Source organism: Schistocerca nitens, chromosome 11 (assembly GCF_023898315.1).
Source record: "Schistocerca nitens isolate TAMUIC-IGC-003100 chromosome 11, iqSchNite1.1, whole genome shotgun sequence".
In the NCBI taxonomy this organism is placed as follows: domain Eukaryota; kingdom Metazoa; phylum Arthropoda; class Insecta; order Orthoptera; family Acrididae; genus Schistocerca; species Schistocerca nitens.
In genome coordinates this window covers 132,551,398-132,568,723 of record NC_064624.1, presented here as the reverse complement: position 1 = coordinate 132,568,723, position 17,326 = coordinate 132,551,398, and the positions used below count along the sequence as shown (strand labels likewise).

The window sequence follows — 17,326 nt, the reverse complement described above, 5'->3', positions numbered from 1 at the left end:
GTTTTCAGTGAGTTAACGATTTAGTGTTTTTGTCTGAAAGTTATTGTAATGCTGTTCACTGTAGGTCATGTGTTAATTTGAGTAAACTAATTTGTTGCTGCTCTTGTTAGGTATGGATATGATGGATAAAATTAACAGTGTGTGCTTGCATGCTATGATAGGGGTGAGTCCGTTGGAGTTGATTAAATTTCTGCAGCTGTTTGGCTTGTTGGCGGAGGTTGTGAAGTGTGCTGTTTGAGGGCATGACATGAAATTGGGGGTCGACTGAAGCGTCTCATCCCACCAGTCGGCTTTGACCCGTGACGTAAGGCTGTTGTGGTGGGTGACGTCAGGATGGCGTGGAATTTAGTTTGTGAGAGTGGCGTGTTTGTACGTGCCATTTTGATGCAATCGGTGGTGCACTCTGGTGGTGTGTTAGGTGATGTTTTTGGTTTAATTTGCGAGTGTGATGTCGTGTGTGAATTTTGGTAAATTGCTTTTTTTATGTCTTTGGTAGGTATGGATATGACTAACAGGGTCAACAGTTTTCGGTTGTCGACTATGATGTGGGACAGTGCGTTGCCTCTAATAAAATTCCTTCAACTATTTGGATTTTTGTATGAAGTCGTGAAGTGTTCAGTATGCCGTGAAGAAATGAGGCTTACTTAAAGTTCCAGCATCTTGGACCAGGGACGGCTGTATGTGGAGATGTCGTAAGGATAACAGGTCAAGTGAAGTGTTTGATCCCAATGTGTGGCTGTGAATGTTGGTATCGGGAGATGTTTTTGAGCTATATAGGTCAAGGGAAGTGTTCGGTCCTAATTTATGGGATCGGGAGCTGCTGTTGAGCTATATAGGTCAAGGGAAGTGTCCGATTCCAGATGATATTGTGTTTAGTGGTATTTGGGGAGTTTTCTGAAGTCTGTTTTTTTCATCGTTTTGCGTGGTTTTGTATGGGGGTGGGTGTCTAAATTTGTTTGTATTTAGTTTGTCCCCACCCAAAAACCCCGTATTTCCCACACTTGCCCGTTAGTGTCATTAGGCTTTTTGTGGAACGTGTGTGTGTTTGTTTTTCAATGTATTTTCGTCCTTGTAATGTGTACGTAACGACTTTATATGCGCCATATTGGAATCGTGGTTTATGGTCGTTTCCGACATATTTGTGACGTCATGGGTCAAAGCAGACGGGCAGGATCGGACGCTTCCATATTTCCCTCAGTTGCCCCCTGGTGGTAACTGTGCTCACCTTGTATAATTTATTTATAAATTTCGACAAGAAGTGCCATGTAATAATGTCAAATGCTTTATATGTTTCGTTTATTAATGACATATTAATTACATTAGGCCTTTTAGACACTACTTTACTGCTTTTTAATAATGCACAATATCAGTGTTTTCTCTCCCCCACCCCTTCCTTCTCCATTCCCTACCTATCATTTATGGTGCACAGCCCCACATTTTGCATACTGGGTTCGACAGAATGTTAGATGCCGCAGAATGCCTTCGAAAGCATACTTTTCTACTGTTATCTTTGTTATGCAAATTTGACTATGTTCTTCTGTTTGATGAATTATTATTTTTCATTATACAGTCAGAAAAATTGCAACACCCTCAGGGACAAGGTCATCTTATTGGCAAGCGAGGTGACACGTAGGTCTTCTTATTGGCAAGTTAGATGACACGTACGTCGTCATTGTAGGAGTACATGAAAACAAATTAAGACCAAATTAAACACACATGTCACAGTAAAAGGCACCAAACAGTGTCATCATCATACTGCGTACACTCCTCCCCGTTTGGTATGTATTCACACACACACTCATAAAGGGGCCGAATGGCATCTTGTGCTAAATTGTTCCAATTATCTTGCACCTTGTTGTTCAAATTCGTTAACACTTCTGGCTAGCCATGGAGAACGAGCAAGTTCCCTCCTCATCAGGTCACATACACAGGGTGTATACGCGGTCAAGGAAAAAATTTCACGGATTTTTCGTGGGTTTCCGGGTCAAAAATACACTTTCTCCCAGGTAATAATACACTTTTTTCGTGTTAAGTGACAGTATACTTCTCCTCAGAACTGTAAAACTTATCAAACCATTGAATCATGGCTTTATACACCAGTGTAGAATTTCTTGGCACTTTACAAAACACAATTTAGGGGGGGGGGGGAAACACATTTTGGAAAGATCTGTGATGTGCAGCAACGTGTACGTTGCATTTTTCGTATTAAGAAAGTATAAATTCGAATTCCATCAAACATCACGTGTTACTCTCCGAAGCATTGAAATCGATATTGCCAGCCACTCACAGCTCATGTCACGTGATCTCGCCAGGCGATGACGGCAGATATTCAGAGCATCGGATCCGTGATGTAGTCAGCAAATAGCAACATCACTGTTTAGTAGCACGAACACACAAACAGCAAGAAGTTAATGGTTTCATTGCACATTCTCGCAAATAGTTCATCTTTTGTAAAAGGAAAAGGAAATTTACTTTGAAAATAACGCTTTTCAATCCACCATTCGCAATATTTTCCCACGACGTGTTAGAAATAGGTTCGTTTCAGCAGTTGGTACAGAGCGCCAGATAACAGGCATCGCTGCGCTTGCGCAGCTGCGAGGACACAGGAAGCCCGTATGTTCGTACGAGTAAAACATTAAAAGATCTTACATTATGTCATAAAAGAAACAAGACATCAGAGGATACTTCAAGAGCGTCGAAATTTCGTGAACCATACTAAATTGCATAATTCAGCTTAAAGTGCACATTCACATGTCCAGATTTGGATGTAAATTTTCTTGGAGCACCTGTACTGTATTATTCTCATGTCTGGATCTTTATTATGGCATAATGCCAGACGTGCTAGAAGATGAAAACGTGCACTTTAAATGCAGTGAACAGTTGAAACTAGCCAACAGTGTGGAATTAAACATTTCGTTTCAAATAAATGGACTGCCTCAGTGCAAAAGATTAATAAAACCTGTTTCTTTAGCAAACTGACAAAAATAGCTTCGTTGTCCTGCAAGGCGATTTATGCTTGACTGTCAGAGAGGTGTAAATAAAATAATATCTGAAACTAGTAACTTATTTCATCCTTGCTTAATTATGTAAATGTATTTTAATTCATTTGATAGCTCCCGCCCACAGAAATCAGTTTTGTTTTCATTTGATGTGAGAGCAATAAACAAAGCGCAGGAACAGAAAACTCACTAAATGTAAACATGTGTCATGTGGAGACTACCCACCTCCCCATTACAACTCAAGATCACTCTGTGTATCAGTCCAGGATCTACAATATTTCCAAACCGAGACAATTCTAGATAGTAGCACCCCCCTCCCTCCAGCGTTTGACACAGGACGCCAAAAATTAAATCGACTTTTCAAAAAATGATCATCTTGTAAGACACCTGTTTCCAAAGAGTCTAATATATAAAATTATGTCTTTGAGGAAATGTAAGACATGTTATTTGGTCTTAAATGTGCCAAAGTGCAGTGCCACACCTCTTCACATAGCAATTTTCTATCGCACGTCACTGTATTTCACTCTGTCGAATTCAAACGTGTATATTTTGTAATGGATGCCATCAAACTATATTCAGAACAGTGGAAATTAAAATGTTCTGCGGTGCCTTTCCTGCTCCCAGTTGGCTGGTTTTCATCCTGCCCCTCTTAAAAGGAAAAACTTGCAATTGATACTGGATGGGATTATTTGTAACCGGAAGAACAAGAACTCTTCAGAAATTTGCACTCTTTATTACCTATTAGCTAATAACTTGCTGTTTTGTGTGACATAAAATTAGACATAAGATACATAAAACCAATAAAGATAAAGAGACAAGCAAGACCGTGCACATTTCTTCAATCCTTAAACATAGCATTTTTTTCTCTCTATCTTGCTGCAGCTTTACATGGCATGCTTTCCTTTCTGCGAAATAATCTATTACCTCATCAAAGTTCGTCAAACGTTTTGCTACATGAAAAAAACAAAATGTCATTGTGTAATACTGAAAAAGCTGTTATTACAAATAGTACCCAAGACTTGTGGTTTCTCGAGCTGATTATGTGTATTTTGTCAATGTCTGCTCGATAAAACGAAATAGGCCTGTCTAATATTGCAGAAATTGCAATACACACTAAATAAACAAGACTGTTTTGGAACAAATGGTCATTTTTATGATATGACAGAATATCATTCATGAAGTACCAATATCAAATGCCTATTAGGCCTACTACAAGCGAAAAGCTTTATGTTAGGAAATGGTTTCATTCATACCCTCCAGCTTCTCAAGCATGAGATCGTAAAGTAGTAGCACGAAAATTTTATATAAATTTGGAATCATCATATTCTTCCATTGTTTGTGTGATGTCCCCATTTTTTCTCCTTCCTCGTTCTAACAAACAACTTTGTGATCACTAATGCTGTAACTACTCCTGCCAGTGTCAAAACTTATTCTTCAGTTAACTTCACTAACCCTGCCACAATCACCCGTTTAGCTATCCCGCATTTATTCTCTGGTTAGGTGTTATTACAAGTACGTACAACGCGTTTTTCGTGCTACTCCCAGAACTAAACTCAAGCGGGGACTGTACAACTGCCCCTTACCAGTGTAGTGCTCTGGACAGAACTTTTCTGTCAAAATTTAATTTTCTTGGATACACCGAGAAGATAACACGTAACCTGTTAGTCATATATTTCCACTCTGGTAGTCTAAATCTATGGCTTTCGCTGGTAATTATAACAACGCTGATCATTCGCACAGCCAGTCGGCTTTATTCTGCTCAGCTCGTATATGTCTGCTTGTGTCTGTATATGTGTGGATGGATATGTGTGTGTGTGCGAGTGTATACCCGTCCTTTTTTCCCCCTAAGGTAAGTCTTTCCGCTCCCGGGATTGGAATGACTCCTTACCCTCTCCCTTAAAACCCACATCCTTTCGTCTTTCCCTCTCCTTCCCTCTTTCCTGATGAGGCAACAGTTTGTTGCGAAAGCTTGAATTTTGTGTGTATGTTTGTGTGTCTGTCGACCTGCCAGCGCTTTCATTTGGTAAGTCACATCATCTTTATTTATATATATATATATATATATATATATATACAATACTACTGCCATTTCCATTTCCTTGACAGGATGATATATATATATATATATATATATATATATATATATATATATATATATAAAGAAAGATGATGAGACTTACCAAACAAAAGCGCTGGCAGGTTGATAGACACACAAACAAACACAAATATACACACAAAATTCTAGCTTTCGCAACAAACGGTTGCTTCGTCAGGAAAGAGGGAAGGAGAGGGAAAGATGAAAGGAAGTGGGTTTTAAGGGAGAGGGTAAGGAGTCATTCCAATCCCGGGAGCGGAAAGACTTACCTTAGGGGGAAAAAAGGACGGGTATACACTCGCACACACACACATATCCATCCGCATATGTCTGCGTATATGCGGATGGACATGCGTGTGTGCGCGAGTGCACACCCGTCCCTTCCCCCCCCCAAGGCAAGTCCCTCCGCTCCCGGGACCGGAACGACCCCCCACCCTCTCCCCTAAAACCCACCTCCCCTCATCCCTCCCCCTCCCTCCCGACGAAGCAACCGTTCGCCGCGAAAGCCAGAATCCCGTGTGTATGTTTGTGTGTCCATCGACCTGCCAGCGCCCCCGCTTGGCAAGTCTCATCACTTTCTTTATATATATATATATATATATATATATATATATATATATATATATATATATATATATATATAAAACAGAGGGAAACATTCCACGTGGGAAAAATATATCTAAAAAGAAAGATGATGAGACCCACCAAACAAAAGCGCTGGCAGGTCGATAGACACACAAACAAACACAAATATACACACAAAATTCAAGCCTTCGCAACAAACTGCCGCCCCATCAGGAAAGAGGGAAGGAGAGGGAAAGACGAAAGGATGTGGGCTTCAAGGGAGAGGGCAAGGAGCCACTCCAATCCCGGGAGCGGAAAGACCCACCCTAGGGGGAAAAAAGGACAGGCACACACCCGCACACACACACACATCCATCCACACACACAGACACAAGCAGACATATTTAAAGACAAAGAGTTTGGGCAGAGATGTCAGTCGAGGTGGAAGAGTAGAGGCAAAGAAGTTGTTGAGAGACAGGTGAGGTATGAGTGGCGGCAACTTGAAATTAGCGGAGATTGAGGCCTGGCGGATAACGAGAAGAGAGGATATACTGAAGGGCAAGTTCCCATCTCCGGAGTTCGGATAGGTTGGTGTTGGTGGGAAGTATCCAGATAACCCGGACGGTGTAACACTGTGCCAAGATGTGCTGGCTGTGCACCAAGGCATGTTTAGCCACAGGGTGATCCTCATTACCAACAAACACTGTCTGCCTGTGTCCATTCATGCGAATGGACAGTTTGTTGCTGGTCATTCCCACATAGAATGCATCACAGTGTAGGCAGGTCAGTTGGTAAATCACGTGGGTGCTTTCACACGTGGCTCTGCCTTTGATCGTGTACACCTTCCGGGTTACAGGACTGGAGTAGGTGGTGGTGGGAGGGTGCATGGGACAGGTTTTGCACCGGGGGCGGTTACAAGGATAGGAGCCAGAGGGTAGGGAAGGTGGTTTGGGGATTTCATAGGGATGAACTAACAGGTTACGAAGGTTAGGTGGACGGCGGAAAGACACTCTTGGCGGAGTGGGGAGGATTTCATGAAGGATGGATCTCATTTCAGGGCAGGATTTGAGGAAGTCGTATCCCTGCTGGAGAGCCACATTCAGAGTCTGGTCCAGTCCCGGAAAGTATCCTGTCACAAGTGGGGCACTTTTGTGGTTCTTCTGTGGGGGATTCTGGGTTTGAGGGGATGAGGAAGTGGCTCTGGTTATTTGCTTCTGTACCAGGCCGGGAGGGTAGTTGCGGGATGCGAAAGCTGTTGTCAGGTTGTTGGTGTAATGTTTCAGGGATTCCGGACTGGAGCAGATTCGTTTGCCACGAAGACCTAGGCTGTAGGGAAGGGACCGTTTGATGTGGAATGGGTGGCAGCTGTCATAATGGAGGTACTGTTGCTTGTTGGTGGGTTTGATGTGGACGGACGTGTGAAGTTGGCCATTGGACAGGTGGAGGTCAACGTCAAGGAAAGTGGCATGGGATTTGGAGTAGGACCAGGTGAATCTGATGGAACCAAAGGAGTTGAGGTTGGAGAGGAAATTCTGGAGTTCTTCTTCACTGTGAGTCCAGATCATGACGATGTCATCAATAAATCTGTACCAAACTTTGGGTTGGCAGGCCTGGGTAACCAAGAAGGCTTCCTCTAAGCGACCCATGAATAGGTTGGCGTACGAGGGGGCCATCCTGGTACCCATGGCTGTTCCCTTTAATTGTTGGTATGTCTGGCCTTCAAAAGTGAAGAAGTTGTGGGTCAGGATGAAGCTGGCTAAGGTAATGAGGAAAGAGGTTTTAGGTAGGGTGGCAGGTGATCGGCGTGAAAGGAAATGCTCCATCGCAGCGAGGCCCTGGACGTGCGGAATATTTGTGTATAAGGAAGTGGCATCAATGGTTACAAGGATGGTTTCCGGGGGTAACAGATTGGGTAAGGATTCCAGGCGTTCAAGGAAGTGGTTGGTGTCTTTGATGAAGGATGGGAGACTGCATGTAATGGGTTGAAGGTGTTGATCTACGTAGGCAGAGATACGTTCTGTGGGGGCTTGGTAACCAGCTACAATGGGGCGGCCGGGATGATTGGGTTTGTGGATTTTAGGAAGAAGGTAGAAGGTTGGGGTGCGGGGTGTCGGTGGGGTCAGGAGGTTGATGGAGTCAGGTGAAAGGTTTTGCAGGGGGCCTAAGGTTCTGAGGATTCCTTGAAGCTCCGCCTGGACATCGGGAATGGGGTTACCTTGGCAAACTTTGTATGTGTTGTTGTCTGAAAGCTGACGCAGTCCCTCAGCCACATACTCCCGACGATCAAGTACCACGGTCGTGGAACCCTTGTCCGCCGGAAGAATGACGATGGATCGGTCAGCCTTCAGATCACGGATAGCCTGGGCTTCAGCAGTGGTGATGTTGGGTGTAGGATTAAGGTTTTTTAAGAAGGATTGAGATGCAAGGCTGGAAGTCAGAAATTCCTGGAAGGTTTGGAGAGGGTGATTTTGAGGAAGAGGAGGTGGGTCCCGCTGTGACGGAGGACGGAACTGTCCCAGGCAGGGTTCAATTTGGATGGTGTCTTGGGGAGTTGGATCATTAGGAGTAGGATTAGGATCATTTTTCTTCGTGGCAAAGTGATATTTCCAGCAGAGAGTACGGGTGTAGGACAGTAAATCTTTGACGAGGGCTGTTTGGTTGAATCTGGGAGTGGGGCTGAAGGTGAGGCCTTTGGATAGGACAGAGGTTTCGGATTGGGAGAGAGGTTTGGAGGAAAGGTTAACTACTGAATTAGGGTGTTGTGGTTCCAGATTGTGTTGAAAGGAATTTTGAGGTTTTGGAGGGAGTGGAGCTGGAAGTGGGAGATTGAGTAGATGGGAGAGACTGGGTTTGTGTGCAATGAGAGGTGGTTGAGGTTTGCTGGAAAGGTTGTGAAGGGTGAGTGAGTTGCCTTTCCGGAGGTGGGAAACCAGGAGATTGGATAGTTTTTTGAGGTGGAGGGTGGCATGCTGTTCTAATTATATTTTATATATATAGATATATTTTTCCCACGTGGAATGTTTCCCTCTGTTATATATATATATATATATATATATATATATATATATATATATATATATATATATATCAGGAACACCTAACATGACAGTGAGTTGTAACACATGCCCCCACCCCACTTCCACAACCTCTCATTCCCCCCAGAATGAACACTGAGATAAGACCCATTGCCATGGGTGAATCTACATTGGAGTAGGCAGTGCACAAGGTCTACACCATAGGCGTGCAAATCCATCCCTTGCATGCAGACAAAACATACTCACACATCAGTAAAGGCCACAGAATGCAATCTCACTCTCCACTCAACTCTTTCAGGCCACCAGAGAAAAGCCGTGCCTGGCAGTGTTGTGATGTCTGGGGTAGCCTGGCCAGATTCACATGTATTCTTAGTCCTGCTGCAAGCAGAATGTTCCCAGTGGTCCCTGATGAGACAGCTGGTGCAACATGTGCCCAGATGTCGTCCCTGGATGATCCCGAGTCAGCCGCCACAGTTTGCACAGTGGTCTGACGTGCATCTGTTCTACACGGTCATCCAGAACCTGGTCTAGAAATGTAGGAATGTTCCATAGAGCTCTGTCGAAAGCAGCAACACACCAGTGATGCACTGTACCCGACACGGCAGCAATGAGTCAGTACATCCATCTGGCTTCCCGCACATCCACAGTGTGTTCCCAAACAAGTCTCTGAAGCTGTTCAATGGTGGTCATTGGCGGAGCATGGTTATTATTATGTAGTATTCTGCCTAGTGGCAGGTCCATGTCTTCATACGGAGAATTTCTGATTCCACTGTTCCCTGTCTTCAGCTTCTTCCTTCAGTCTGTTGTATCTCCTTCCATCTTTCATGTCGTCCAGATGTTGAAAATTCTTCTTCTTCCTCGTCCTGCGTTTCCTCTGAGTTTCCCTTCGATGACATCATGTATGAGTCCCTCGTGTCTAAGTACATGTCCAATCCGGATGGCCTTTCTCTGAAGAATTGCATGCAGAATACTTCACTTCTCTCCTACTCTTCGCAGTATATCGTCATTTTTTATGCGATCTGTCCACTTGATCTTTTCCATTCTCCTCCAGCACCACATTTCAAAGCTCTCTTAGTATTTTTTTCCTCCTTCTTTCTCATGGTCCATGTCTCTGCTCCATACAGTGCAATGCTCCAAATGTAGCACTTTATCAGTTTTTTCCTCAATGCCATACTCAACTTGCTGGTCAGCAGAGTCCTCTTCTTGTTGAAAGCAGCTTTGGCCATGGCGATTCTTGCTCGGATTTCGTTGGTGCAGTGGGCATCCTTCGTGATAAAACTTCCCAGGTACTTGAAATGATTCACATTTTCCAGTTCCCAATTGTCAACAGTTATCTTCAAGTGTTTCTCATGTTTTGATATGCGCATCACTTTCGATTATTCGATGTTACACCCTTGAATGAATGTTGCAAACACTGTTCACTTCTAAACTCAGCACAGTAACTGCCTGCAGAGTGAAAACACATCACCTCCTGGGCAACATCTCATGGCTGATGTCCCTCACAGATAAATTAATAACACTTCGACCGCTCAACATGCACATGTTATACCCTGGTACCGCTGAATACAGTCCTAGTCAGTTGGCAAAAGTAGCCCCAAAAAGAAGGTTGCCTTCCAACAATTAGAGGAATTCTGGAAACTGTTTTAATCACTCAAGTAGGCCTCTGATAACAGTAGCTGAATTTGTACCAATTTCAAGTGGAACTTCAGCCTTAACAAAAAGAAAAACCCAAAAATTTCAGACTTTTCCTGTTTCTTTCTTTCTTTTTTTTTTAATTCCTTAGAAACTGAATGTTTAATCGAAAAAGCCAAGGTTGTCAGAAGGTAGAGAATTGAATTTAGATGGATAGAGTACCAAAACTTGGGTATTTGATTAATTTTTTCTACTTTCATTTCAAATAACACTCATTCCATTGCTATAAAACACGCAACCAATCTGACATATAATTTTACAGTGGAGATGGTGTAGAATTTTGAATCGTGTTTTCAAAAAGTCAAATAAAGCAAGAATAAAACAATCTGGCATGTAACTTTTGTCATTATTCAATTTTAAGCAAATCGCATGATTAACAACCAATGTCAGCTTTGTACTTTCATCTGAATGTTTTCTTCCAGAGTTCACTCTTGTTAATTTACTTTTCAGTACAGTCTGTCTCTGCCTACGAAAGTATGCAAAAGACACAGAAAGCTGTGTTTTACAAGATGTTTGATGCCTTTAAAGACTCAGTTCACTTCGAAAAGGCATAGTTCATAGTAGATGGAGGATTTCTGTTGCATAGAGTGGCACGGGATCCAATGGAACTGTTTTCTTCCACAATTACAAAGCTCGTCAATGACTGGCTGGGCAGTTACCTAAAGAACTGTGCCGACCATTACGTTTGTGGAAACAACGTGAGTGTCTGTGACAAAAGGTTCGTTTCCGTCGAACGAATAAAATAAACAGTGCCTCATTTGTTTATTGATTGCACAACTCCAGGGTGAGCGCTTCAGTGTTAAGCGAGCCCCCTGAGTACACCGACACTGCAGCTGTGGCCGCGACTGCTGACCCCGCCCAGTCGTTCAGGAGGACACCACCCTTCTGACTGCTTCAGCCCCATTGTCCCCCAACAGGTTTTAGCTTCGCCCAGGTAAAGGCAGACGAAGTGACGCAGTCTACACCCTCCTAAATTTCAAGTTGTCTCAAGTATCAAAAGACAACATTCTGCTCCTACACGCCATCAGTGGCTGAGAAACGAGTTCGTCATTTTTCGACAAAGGTAAACTGAAACTCCTGAAGACACTGGAGACGAAAAGTCACCAGCAGAAAACAGCAGAGATATTCACCATTTCCACTGCTACTGCTGCTGACATTGATCTACATCTACATCTACTTCTACATCCATACTCCACAAGCCACCTGACAGTGTGTAACGGAGGGTATCCTGAGTACCTCTATCGGTTCTCCCTTCTATTCCAGTCTCGTATTGTTCGTGGAAAGAAGGATTGTCGGTATGCCTCTGTGTGGGCTCTAATCTCTCTGATTTTATCCTCACGGTCTCTTCGCGAGATATACGTAGGAGGGAGCAATATACTGCTCGACTCTTCGGTGAAGGTATGTTCTCGAAGCTTTGACAAAAGCCCGTACCGAGCTACTGAGCGTCTCTCCTACAGGGTCTTCCACTGGAGTTTATCTATCATCTCCGTAACGCTTTCGCAATTACTAAATGATCCTGTAACGAAGCGCGCTGCTCTCCGTCGGATCTTCTCTATCTCTTCCATCAACCATATCTGGTACGAATCCTACACTGGTAACCAGTATTCAAGCAGTGGGCGAACAAGCATACTGTAACCTACTTCCTTTGTTTTCGGATTGCATTTCCTTAGGATTCTTCCAATGAATCTCAGTCTGGCATCTGCTTTACCGACGATCAACTTTATATGATCATTCCATTTTAAATCACTCCTAATGCGTACTCCCAGATAATTTATGGAATTAACTGCTTCCAGTTGCTGACCTGCTATTTTGTAGCTAAATGATAAGGGATCTATCTTTCAATGTATTCGCAGCACATTACACTTGTCTACATTGAGATTCAATTGCCATTCCCTGATGACGCTGGACAAAAGTTCGTAGCAGCCCTGTACTGAGAAGATGACGCAACACTACTGAAAGTGTTTCACTCTCGTATCTTGGAAAACTGTGTGTCAAGAACATCATTCAATCTCACCTTATCGCCTCCTAAACAAGCAACAGCTCGACAGTATTCCCCGAGAACGTATTTGAGGGTGCAAGATTGGGGAAAAAAAAAAACACACACACACACACACACACACACACACTAGGTACTCTGCAATGGGGCTGGATGCCCTCAGAATTCGGCCTCTTGCCAGTTCCCACCTGTGAAACTGTGTAAAGCAATTTGCAGGACGTGCAATGCGGAACCCTGGAAGTTGTTGCTGCAGGAAAAACATCATTGCAAAGTCGAACATGCCACCCATCTTCCAAATGACATCCCCATTACTGACCTTTATGTCTCCGACGCAGACAACAACATTTTGGAAGAAGGAAGGAGAGATCCCACCAAAGATATGAATACAGAACAAAGGGAAGAATTAGAGTTAATGCTATTTGGACCAAGATTTTAAACATGGCTGAAACAGCAACTGTTGAAATTCTTCACAGTGAATGATGACAGCTAAAACAGTTGCAGGATAAAGATTTATTAAAATTCTTGACCACGGTTTCAGTATATCTAAATATACCTTCATCAGAAGTAAAATACATAGAGCTGATAGGCGAAGTACTGAGGCTGGGCTGTGTTCGCATCGACCCTTTGTCCATAATCGTGTTGTATGAATGGAGATGATGTTTTAACTACTGACGACGCCTTTGGCACAATTGTTTTATGAATCTCCATTGAAGGATGTGATTTTAGTTTATTTTACTTCTGATCAAGCTATATTTAGATAAACCGAAACCGTGGTCAAGAATTTTAATAAATCTTTATCCTGCAACTGTTTTAGCTGTCATCATTTACCCTGAAGCCATTGGACCCTTATTCTCCAAACATGTGGAGAAGTGACGCCATAAAATTAAGAAAAAAATATTGTACTTAGGTAATGATAGAAGCTGAAGAAATGAATTAAAATTTGTGACAGGACTTGAAACACGTCACCTATCTACAAGGCAGATGTTCTAACCATTACAACACTGTAGCAGGACGACGAACACGGCTCTATGCAGTACCTTAGTACAGTGCTACCCTTAATGTGAACTTAATGCCTTAATGCCTTCACCCCATTTTCCCTTTCTTCAGTCGTCAGTATTTTAGAGGCTCTCCGTTATTGGAATAGCACCCCAGCCTGTACCTCAGGCATAGGTGATCTATTTAACTGTTGGGATTACATTTTGCTTGAGACACTGCTATGGTGGTGTAATGGTTAGCGCATCGGTGTAGTGAGCAGGAAGCCTGGGTTTAATTCCTCGCTGTGGCACTAATCGTAATTCATTTCTTCAGCTTGTGTCATTACTGAAGATAATACTGAGACTCCTAAATCTCAAGGAAAATGTAATTACATCAGACTGTACTTAGCAATACAGTAATCTTTTACTCTAAGGTGTTTTGATTCACTGTATTACTGTAATATAATTTTAAACCATAATATTTAACCCAAATTATTGTTAACTAACTTAACCTTCTCTATTCCCAATAAAAAAATAACAAACCTATCTTATTTCTTTTCAGTAATACACCTGTAAACAAATCTTTTGCCCTATCTATAATATTGAAATATTATATTACTGGGCTAATTTTACAGTATTTAGCACTATTACTTCGACAGCTTTATTTTAAGAACTATTTACCAGTGGCAAAAATAGAAACTGAATGACAGAAAAATTCACTGAACAGAAAGCAGAAACAATACAAAGAAAGAAAGCAGTCCCAAATCTTTTGGCTATCTATAATATCGAAATATTATATTACTGGGCTAATTTTACAGTATTTAGCACTATTACTTCAACAGCTTTATCTTAAGAACTATTTACCAGTGGCAAAAATAGAAACTGAATGACAGAAAAATTCACTGAACAGAAAGCAGAAACAATACAAAGAAGGAAAGCAGTCCAAAATTGCAAATTTAATTTATTTTATTCACTCAATGACTATTTTCAGACCGGGACCCATTTTCAAATTATCATAACATTGTCAAAAATATTATTTTCCAAACTGGAAAAAAAATACATGTCAAACCACAGTTACATCGCATCCAGAGTTTTTCCAGTCGTGTGCGCTTAGTTGCCTAGCTTTGTACCGTAGCGCTGTGGTGGCGTCATGCCTAGTTTTAGTGTCAGGTACCACATTTTTTCCCAACTTATCAGTGTTACCACAAATTTAGAAATCTTATGTAGTAACTAGCAGCATCTGTATTTTCTGTTGTCAAAGTAGTAACACAGTTCATTGTAAAGGTTTGCTTTGATCATCTGCTGTGTAATATGTGACATATTGTTAAAACAAAGGGCCAACCAAAGAACTGGAAGGTATACGTAATTCCAGCACTTTGTCATGAGCAGTTGTTGTAATATCTGCTTCACTTTGACCCACAAGTCACATTTTTCTACTCCAACCTGAATTAAATGATCTAAGTAGCTTTTATAATACTAAACAATACTTTCCAGCGAGAAAGTAAAACTTAATGAGTTGGACAAGAGTTTGAAAGCACACGGGCTTATACCTGAGTATATACTTCCCAGGATTCTTCTGGTCTTCTTCCACGCTGTAGTTCGGTATCTGCTCGCTCAGTGACCTCACATCGCGCACCCAACCACTTAACTTGGTGAGCAGCATGTCTCTCACACGCTCCATGTCCTTAATCCATACATGGAGCTGCTGATCATTCGTGTGATCACCCTGAGACACACAGAAAATAGTTCAGATTACTTTCATGATATTCACAAACGGCAGGAAAAATTTTTGGTAGGTTCCTATGGGACCAAGCTGCAGAGGTAATCTGTCCCTAGGCTTACACAGTACTTAATTTAACTTTAACTAATTTATGCTAAGGGCAACACACACACCCACGCCCCTGGGAGGACTGAAACCTCCTACAGGTGGGAGCCATGCGAACCGTGGCAAGGCGCCTCGGACACCGCGGCTACCCTTCGCGGCAAACAGCAGGTATTCTTAACACTTACAGCTACCGCTATTACATAACAATTATTGTCGGTGCACGACTACACTTTAAATTTTGTGCAGTTATTACAACATACACACAAAGAAAGTGTGTAGCAATGTGTTATCAAACATAAACAATTCTCTCCCTACAACAGCATTTACAGGGCCGTGCACCTAAATGGGCTGCATTGTTAGCATTACCTTCACCCTCATAGTGCAACTGATCCATAAATGAGAGATAGCTCAAAATTCTTACACACAATTAGGGTCATTAGTCAAAGTGTTTCCCAAAAAATCATTGAGATATTTATTATATTTTGTTACTGACAACAATATTTATAATAGTATAAAAAACGGAACACTATTTCACTGTGGTACCATTTTCTTTGGACTCACTGACTGAACAGCTTAGAAAAAAAGTCAGAGTACAGACCACATTCACGTAAGTGTTTTATGCCTCCACTTTCCTTCCCTGATGCTGATCTGTAAAAAATACGAGTAATTTATTTTACTACAACAAAAACATTTAAAAATGTAGATCAAATATCACTGACATCATCATCAAATTATAAATTTTTTTAGGAAATAGTAGGCAAGCGAGGTAGAGGAGGTCATTTTAAATATCTGTACCAATTTTTATAAGTTTAACTTCAGTCATTTTGGAGAAAAGTGTACCTGAATGATAAAATTCAAGTATTTGGTAAATCGATAAAGAAGATTTGCAGATATATTAACTTACCACTATGCTCATTTCGAACATTCCAGTTATATACTCCACTTGTCCTCCTGTTTCCTTATCCTCCATACTCTTTCTCTTCATTCTTTTCTTTATCCTTGACTCCTTGGTAGCAGCTTCTGCAGCTTTCTCTGCATCGGTTACCCGCCGCTCATCAATAGCAGCTAGAGCTGAAGCCATATTGCTTCCATTCTGGCTGTTCAGTTTCTTCATACCATCGATCCTTGAAATTGTACCAACAGTGAATGTTGTTATTGCATCCACTGCACCAATCTTCTGCACTGTCAGCCCAATAAATACAGTTTTGGGTATTCTCTCCCATATACAGCTGTTGAAGCTTTCATTTGCATTCTGAGAGAGACCATGCATACCTTTCCTAAGTAGATTTTTATTTGCCAGATTATACATAGGCCTAGTTGCCTCCATTACAGCAAGTGGTGAGGAATGCTTCCAGAATGAGATTTTCACTCTGCAGCGGAGTGTGCGCTGATATGAAAGCTTCTGTAGCAGGAGAGCTTCTGTAAAGTTTGGAAGGTAGGAGACGAGATACTGGCAGAAGTAAAGCTGTGAGTACCGCGCGTGAGTCGTGCTTCAGTAGCTCAGATGGTAGAGCACTTGCCCGCGAAAGGCAAAGGTCCCGAGTTCGAGTCTCGGTCAAGCACACAGTTTTAATCTGCCAGGAAGTTTCAGTAAGGAATGCTTGTGGGCATATTGTATGCCTGTAGCATTGCTCAGCCAGTACTTGCACCACAAATATTTCACTTTTGGACACAAACCATGTTGTGCGGTTTCATCTGTTGACACTGTGTGAAACCAAATTGCCCAAACAGCTTGTCTCATGTTCTCCAAATCTCCTTATTGCTAGTCCATAACATTGAGTCAAAGAATCAATTTCACTTTTTGTAAGATGACCTGGAACACCTACGTGTTATCCATCTAGTTTTTTTCCACTGAAGTCTTTACATAATTTTCTCAGCTGAGCACCCATTCTTTTTTGTACGTGCCCAGCACATTCGAGCTTTGCTATCAGTGTGTCCCCATATGGTCTGTCATTAATAACAGTAGAGTGTCCTTTACAGTCTCCATCCCCAAGGTAGCCTACATACCTCACACGACGGCTGACCTCTGATCTTCTAAAAATGTTTGGAACTCCTTTTGTTTCTATGTTTCCACTTGAGCCATTGAAGTTCTTTACTCAAACAAGGGTGCCAATAAATTTACTTGAACACCCCTGACAGTGCTTTG

At 42.0% G+C, this 17,326-nt stretch overlaps 1 protein-coding gene across 1 annotated transcript in view; it reads right to left on the bottom strand.

Annotated features, from left to right (window-relative positions):
• Window positions 1–17,326, bottom strand: part of LOC126212815 (uncharacterized) — a 128,908-nt gene that overhangs the window by 23,574 nt on the left and 88,008 nt on the right. Inside the window, exon 5 of the mRNA XM_049940226.1 lies at window positions 14,906–15,081. Within this exon, the coding sequence (XP_049796183.1) occupies window positions 14,906–15,081 (176 nt within the window). The remainder of the gene's footprint in view (window positions 1–14,905; window positions 15,082–17,326) is intronic.